This window comes from Cyanistes caeruleus, chromosome 1, assembly GCF_971803275.1.
Source record: "Cyanistes caeruleus chromosome 1, bCyaCae1.hap1.1, whole genome shotgun sequence".
Lineage (NCBI taxonomy): Eukaryota > Metazoa > Chordata > Aves > Passeriformes > Paridae > Cyanistes > Cyanistes caeruleus.
In genome coordinates this window covers 46,531,556-46,539,909 of record NC_141701.1, presented here as the reverse complement: position 1 = coordinate 46,539,909, position 8,354 = coordinate 46,531,556, and the positions used below count along the sequence as shown (strand labels likewise).

Below are 8,354 nucleotides of genomic sequence, written 5' to 3'. Positions count from 1 at the left end.
GCAACACTGTGATTTGTTGGGTCTCCTGAGAGTCCAAGTACAAAACTGATAATTATATTAAATATACATAGACAATAAAGAGTGTGTTTACATAACTATGCCCATAAATATCTGGTTGAACAGTCATTGTTCTCAAAACCCTTTTAAGCAGCTCTCAGAGGGATCCAATTCTAATGACATGATGGTTTAAAAGATGTTGCTCAGTCTTGTTCCATATTTAATTAACTTTCCTTTTTTAAACTTGTGATGGTGGAGACAATAACAAATAGCTCTGAAAAGAGAACGAGCCTTGAAACATGAGTGAGACCTTGTCAGGCTTTTGTGTGCCACACAGAGAAGAAGATCTGCACACAAGAGTTGGTGGCCGGGGACTGTCCAGCTCCTGGGGGACTCTGTTGCTGCAGCATTCACAGTTCACTACGACTAATAGCAACAGCAACAACAACAATAATAATAATTAAACAAATCTTCTGCATACCAATAAGGGAAGTGACATAGGGAGGGAAAATGAATGTATTAAATGGAATTGGTAGAATAGGCCTACACTTGTTTATTTTTGTGCTGCTATAGAGCAGTGAAGCAAATACTTTAAAGACAATGGCACATTGCCCACTTAGATGTAAAGGGCGTGTGAGCATTAACTGAGCATCAGTGTATGACTGAGCACATTAAGCAGGAATCATGGTAACAGTTCTAAATTCATGGACAGTCTTATTCTATGGAGTCCTTCACATTACCTCATCCTAGACAGGGCTGCTACAGCAGCACAATATTCTGTTTTCACACTGAGCTATTTTTAATTGTCACCAATTATAATTCATTTACTTTTATGTGTCCTGGTTGTCACAATATTAACATTTGTAAGTCTTTCCTTTTGCAGGCTGTGAGAATCTGTTGTGACATCTCAATAAAGTGGGATTCAATCAAGGTGTGAATGAATTGTTAATCTTGTTATAAATAGAAAATGCCATATGTTGGTAAGGAAGGGATGTCTCCCTTTTTCTGTTGTTGAGGACAGTGGTAATGAAACAAAGTGAGTGGTCATGCCAGAACTACTAATAAAGTCCAGTCACTGAGACATGGAAAGAACATCAGCTTTCTCCCTGCTATTAAGATTGAAGAGTAACTATTAATGTGTCCTAAGCAGAGCTTTGAAACATTTTTTATGGGGTTTGCAAAGTGACTTGGAAATCAGGAAAAGCAGTGAGAGGACTGGGCTTGGAGTAAACCAAAGAAATTCTTATAGCATTCATGTAGACTGAACCACCTAAAATGGATTGGAAAGCCTAACTTACAGGCAACTGGCTATGAACACATGTATGATGGTAGAAATTCCGGGTTTGGGTAGCTTAATGTCATAAAGGCTTAATACACACTTATTCCTAGACTATCTTTTGTGCAGATAAAGCATTGGTGTATTTCTTCATGAATCCAGCACTCAGATATTGTCTGGGTAGGTCGCTTCACTTCTGCAGTATAAATTCGGTATTTGTATCTGCTTTAGATCTGTGACATTTCCTAAACATAGTTCTGCCAAACAAGCAGAAGGACTAATTGCTTTATTAAACAATCACTTAGAGTGAAACTCATGTCCACTTGAAATCTTGGGAATATAGCTGGTCTCAGAGGTAAAAGGATACCTTGTCCATCAGTCTATCCACACAACCCTTGAACAGATTTATCCTTTTACATTACACTAAAGGCATGAGGAGTGGCTTCTCTTAGCTTTTGCTAACCCAGGGCAGAGAAAGACACGCCACAGCTGAAATGCACACATGCACACAGAGTGCCGTGTCTCTTCTTCCAACAGGCAAGATGATCTGCCTCTCCTGTTGATTTTTCTAAATGCTGTGGTAATTCCCCAAGCAATACTCAGTTCTCATTGGGAAGTTCAGATGTCTTCCATAATCTATTTAAACAGCTATTTAGGTATCACTGAGAAACCTGTTACTTTAGAAAAGGTAAGAGGATTCCAGCACTTGATACCAGCAACCAGCTCTCAGAAGCCACCTGGGGCTACCCATGGCCACAAGACCCCTCTATTCCCCTGCACTGACCTCAAGGGACAATTGATGCATGAAGTCTTCATCACATTTGCTGTTGTTGTGTTTACTGTTACTTTATTTACATATCTAGAAATTCAACATCTTTGCATGTTTTGCAAGCTGTCGTGACTTGAGACGCTAGTAATAGACTATGTTTTGCTTGCTAACATATTTTTGACATATTTTAGCTTTTGATTATAAGATTGCATCTTTCCTTGCTACCATCTGTCTCAACTCAGTGGCACTCTGGCATTTGCAAAAACAGTAGGGTGTAATATTTCTTATATACTTGAACTCTACTACAAACATGTTATTTTCAGTCTTAACCAATATGTCACACTTTCACACATGAAGGCTGAAATGCCTTATATCTTTTAAGGTATCTGTCAAAAATAAAGAACATATCATCACATTCAATTTGGCTGAGATGAGTAATATATTAATGAGAATAAGAATGGGAATGGTTTCTGACTTATAAATAGAACTGGCATTTTTCAAGCCTTATGTATTCATGCCTGCATTTATCCTTTTGTCAGCACAAATGAGATATTCATACAAAACCTGGGATTTTCTTCCTTGTATTTAGCAAAATCTTCACAATATTTTCAAAGCTGGAGTTTTAAATATGACAAATTTGTTTTTGGAATATCTGGTAGCCAGACACTTTCCAACTACTTCTTTTCTCTCTGTAACGAATCAATTTGTTACATTCAGTAAACTGGAAATCACACTTTATATCTACCCTGACAGCACTAGGAGAGCAGTTGTAGACATTTGGACTTCTTGTGATGTGTGGCTGCTTAAAGACAGTATTTCAGCAGCACTGGTTTTCATGGGATAAAACTAGAATTCCAGCAATAGGATAAGATAATAGAATAGCTGGAGAATGTGTTTTGGTCCTCTGTTGTAGGTGAGCTGGAATAGCAGGGGACAAAGGTAGGCAAAGACAGTTTTTATCCCCTTTTTTCTTCTCCTTGAAACTGGAGGCAGTCAGGAGCCAGTTCAGACCTGAGCAAAGCTCGAGGTGTTGTGAGAGTTCCCCCAGGGCATGGTGCCAGTGAGCATCACCCTGTGGTGTGCACCACCTCCAGTCCTGCTACCCATGCCAGAGCAGAGGGTGAGGGATGTCAGCTTAACAGCACTGCTGGCCAGAGCTGTGGTTGCTCCCTCTCATCAGTACCAGACCCAGCTCACTAAGTGATATTTCATTTAAATTTACTAATAATTATACATGGAAGATGTGTGGTGACTCCTCTGGCGACCAACGTGACAAGTGTGTAAGTTTGAAATTGCTGAGACAGACAAATAAAATAAACAAATAGACCCAGGAAACAGTGACTATCACTGCAAGCACACATTGCTTTGCAGTGGGCCAGCAGATTTGTTTCTGCTGTTATATTTATTTCAATACCTACCTTTGAGAAAAGCAACCTATTCCTACTGAGCAGTGTACAGATCCTGATACAATGGGATTCCAGATCTTTCTGGTTCTTTAGGTAATATAGCAGCAATAATAATAATGCTACTTTCTGAGGAAAAAGACAAGACACAAAGCACACTCACACATAATGGTAAACTGAATTTATTTCCTTTTGGAAAACAATTCCAGTAATCTCCAGGTTCAGACCGCAGAGTAAACATTAATAACAGTAACATACAGGTTAGTTCAACTGATTCAAGAATTTGGCCGTGTGAAATCATTAAGGAAAGTCTTGAACACTCAAAGCTTCAAATGGTATCCAGGAAAAAAAAATTCTTTGACAAACTACATAACAACTATTGCATATATGGTAATGCTATCTGTCATATCGCAAGGCTTACAAATATATATACGGGCCTTATTCAACTGTGGGTTCCTGCTCTGTGAGAAAGAGTCTCTTCATTTTTTTTGCAAGAATCTTCAGCAATAAAAAATAGTCTTAGATTCATTCGTTTGTATACCAAAAGAGATTTCTAGACTGAAGTTTAAATGAAAGGGAGGCCAAACAGAGCTGCAATGGAACATAGCTATTACCTTCCCCCTCCTCCTTGAAAATGACATTTTTTCTTAAGCTATTTTTTTCCCCTCACACAGTATTATTATTATTTGTATCTTTCCTGAATAGGGCCCAAGTCCACTTGTCTTTATAAGACCATTTTAGTATCAGACAACATAATACATGTGCAACACTTTATATACAGGAAGTCTATCCGGTGCTCAAAAGTTCAAACACATGAACATCCAACAGTTTCGATAATACAAGTTTTATGGTACAATACAATGATTCTGAATAATATACATTAACAATGAAAGTTTCGTGCAAAGAGTAAAATGTGTTCCCTTTTTGTGCCACAAAGAATTCTCTGGAAGAGACGGGCCTTGCACTAACTGCTGTGCTGGGTCATCGTATGATTCTGAAACAAAAACAAAAGAAACAACTTAGTCACAGGACAGGCATTTCTGTGTGAAAGAAGGATACAAAAACAATTTTCCCAACATATCTTGTAAAATAATGGGCTGGAAAAAAGAGTATTTTGACCCCTCCTTTTTTAAACTAGCCAGAAACAGCATCATTATGGAAGAGAGGAGATCTCCCCAGCTGTTTCACACCAGTATCCTTTACATGTGCCACAGGAAGGGCAACACACTCCCTACAGGTAGGGGGTGGGCTGACCTGCCCCAGTAAAACTACAGACCAGGTCAGTGGTCCTGGTGTCTGCTTACACATGGCTCACATTTATGCATTGCAAAAATGAGAAGTGCTTTTGCCATAAATGTCTTACACTAACTGCCCTGTGCTTCCTAGACTGTGGCACTGCTTCAAAAGCGCTCCTGCAGTAAAACCTATTTCCCCCACACGGTATGGCACAGTATAGTCTGGTAAGAGCCACTCTGCTAGAGAGATCAGAGAATGATGAGAAAACAGGGGGGCTGGCACAGCCTGCCCTTTGGTCACCAAAACCCACAAGGGTTTTTCCTCAGGTGAATGCAGTGCCTCATGTGTAGTAACACAGCATGGCCTTTGGAGTCTTAAATTCTCCTTTCCCGTACAAGCAATCACTAAATCAAACAGGAAACACCAGTTTCACCCTCTTTCCTCCTCACCCCTCAAACCAGGTTGGCCACTTTCAGAAAGGTGCTGTTGTGCTGCCTGTACTGGCTCAGATCCTTCACGAGCTTCTACCAATGAGCAAGGGACCAATCCAATACATCTTAAGTTTTCTACGATGAACACTGGATCCACAGATAACTAGGAAGTGTCTGTGAATGCTACTTCTCAGACAACAGGGCAGTCACTGATTAGTGATGAATTTTCCCCTTAGTAATCGAGGCCAGATTTGGGCCAGTGACCCAGAGGGCAGGGGTGTCACATCCCATGATTTGCTCCCAGCACATCCAGACCCTTCACTCCACTTTATTAAGTTAATCTGTCTTTAAACCTCTTTGGACTAACACACTCTAGGATGAACCTGTTCCCACAAGACAGTCATCATTTACAACAAAGTGAACATCTACTGAACCATACCCTCCAGAGCCACCCATGAAAGAACACATGGAAACAGCCTCAGTGAAATGAATGTGAAATACAGCGTGACTGCAGACCAGCCTAAAAATCCTCTCTCCCATCCTCCTTTCACTCTCCCTAAACTGTGCACGCACACAAATAATAGTTCATGGGACATTTGGCAAGGAAAGGATCTTACAGTAAGACTGAGGAATTTTTAATGTAGTGCCATTCTCAAGATTAAAGGAAAATGACCCAGTGACACTCAAAGATGCAATTTCCAGATGTGAATACAAAATGATTTAATGCTGATGGCAGGAATTCCAGACTGTCCAAGGCCAAAGAGTGTTAAAAAAATACACTCCACCACTTGACTTCATCTAGTTCCTCATCCTTCCCATAAAATCATTTCAAAATACTGTAAAGCAGTAACAATAGATGCAGCCAAAAATGTTGGCTGGTCACAGGTAATGGGCTCTGACTTTAAAGCACAAAAGCAAGGAAATTAAGAGTTAAGCCTGACAGTCAGTCCTTTTGTCATCCTGTTGTGTCCATTTATTGCAGCACTTACAGCATAACACCACAGGCTTATTGGAGACCCTGCAGTACCTAGAAACAACAGGACAAGTTAAATATGGGGTGGCAGCCTGAATTCTGATTTTCTTCTCTGCCTCTGAGCAGGTGAAGTAATATACCAATTGTTACACTGCAGACAGATATTTGGGGGGGGTCTTTTGTTTCTAGTCTACTGAGAGTAAGCATGTCAGTCATTCCCATTTTTTATTTCTTTTCACTAAGTGAAAAATGCATAATCAGTATGAAGCTGGATGAACAGTTGCATATGAAGCATTCAAAAGGTGTGTTAAAATTGCAGCTGTAACTCTCTTTGCAGTGACATTTTTGATTAAAAATAAAAATGCCAAATATGAAGGAGACAAAATAAAACACAGCATAAGGACTGATTTGCCCCAGCTCTCAGTGTCCCTGACTCCTGTGCCCTGGCGCAAAATGAGATTCTCTGGAGATAATGAAGAAATAATAGGAAAAAACCAAACAAGCGTTGCAGAGAAGAATGATACAGTGCAGGATGGGAACGTGAGGGAATGCTTTGAAGAGTATAGGCCTTAAAAAGGCAACAAGATGTGTTGTAAACAGTCAGAACAAAACACAGTTTCCAAAGTAATTAAGGCTCCCCAAATGTGAGGGACTAGGCAGAAATACCTATTTGGCTAAATAACAAAAAAATACAAAGTGGAAGCGCTTCAGGAACAAAACATTGACAAGACAAGCAGACGAAGGATGGGAGGGGAGAGATAAGAAAAGGAGGAAAGTTCTGTAATCCCACAGAGAGCTATATTCCACACTACCAAAAGCCATCTATTGGAGACCCCATGTCTAAGTGACTGAAAATTGCAAACATTAATCCCAGTTATGAACTGTTGTTGTTTTTATGAGGGGTGTTGTGTTTAAAAATTTAGGGCAAAAATTCTCCTCTATTATCCACACAGCAGATCTCAGCTCTGATAGTCTCTTTGCCTCGTGTGCAGCGAGCTCCAGCCCCCTCGGCAGTGGGAGATCAGGCAGGCGGGAAAGCGGAATTTGGAGGTCCCGCTGGCAGGGACGCGGCAGGACACCCAAAGAGCACAATATTACACTTGAGATACCGCGTGTGCCTTGGAGAGCATGCTGCCCTTCGCTAAAGACACACTAGACAAGCCTGAAACGTGCTACTTCCAGAAACTTCAGCTAGTTTGCCTGAGTTTGGAGCAATTGGTACTTCCACTTGCCAAAGAGAAGGCATTTAGCGAAGTACAGGAGGCATCATATGCTCCCCTTCTTTGCCTCCCCCAAGTCTGATTGTGCATAAGCACATCTGTTTAATTATGTGGTGGTCTCCCTGCAAAGCAAAAATGTCAATTTCCTGCTTAGCCACAGAAAGGGGAAAATATTTTTTCTCAACATAATCTTTCCTGGACTTCAGCAACAGCTGTGTTCCAATTTCCAAGAGCTGGGATCTCATGAGGAGACACTAGTTTGCAAATACAAATTCAAGCTTTGCATGCACAAAATGGAGGAACAGGGAAGCAGGAGGGGTGTGTGTGTGTGTCACTGCATTTGTTATCATATTGACACAAACCAGGAAAACTCCTACATCCCCAATTCCTATGTCTCAGCGTTATCTGGAGAGCAGGTGTATTACCTGGGAAAACCTGAATTCAGTATATTTCACAAGCAAAAGAAACCCTTGAAGTGCATTTGTCCTATTCCTAGAAATAATTATTTTGGATAGCTGAATCCAGAATTCCAACTGTTATGTGACCTACTATAAAATTATGTGCCACCACTTTTCTGGATGAAAATGCTTTGAGATATCCCTGTTGTTAGTGTTAAAGACTTGAAGACATGCAAAGAATTTCAGGACAATACTGTGTGGAAGAATCTCCTTGGCAAACAAATACAAAAAGGTTTCTTCGCATAAAGGCTTGAGACAAAAGAAGTGATAATACTTGTTGTTTGGTGCATGTCTTTGTGTTTCAGAGGGAACATGAGAAGTAATAACTAGCAAAAAGTTCCCGCCCACAGCATCAAAATTAACGAAGAAAAAAATACCCACAGATAGCCACAGACTCTGTAGCCCATTAGAATCCTTAATGTGAACTGCGGTTGCATTCAATTTAAATGGGACTTCTGTGTTTTATGAGCAGATGAAACAAGACATGGTTGTACCTGACAAACAGTGAGAAGAGGATACACGTGAAGAGGAATAAAGATGAAATGTAGGTGCATTATTTCAACAGATGGTAACAGTACCACAGCAGCATGT

The 8,354-nt window shown here is 40.3% G+C and overlaps 1 protein-coding gene across 16 annotated transcripts in view; it reads right to left on the bottom strand.

Annotated features, from left to right (window-relative positions):
* Positions 1 to 3,611: 3,611 nt before the first annotated feature.
* The window catches only part of ZNF521 (zinc finger protein 521), a 229,877-nt gene continuing 225,134 nt past the window's right edge, over positions 3,612 to 8,354 (bottom strand). For all 16 annotated transcript variants that reach the window (XM_086889925.1, XM_086889954.1, XM_086889958.1 and 13 more), the window contains one exon: positions 3,612 to 4,439. In XM_086889925.1, coding sequence (XP_086746051.1) covers positions 4,410 to 4,439 — 30 coding nt within the window. In that variant the 3' untranslated portion in view covers positions 3,612 to 4,409. The remainder of the gene's footprint in view (positions 4,440 to 8,354) is intronic.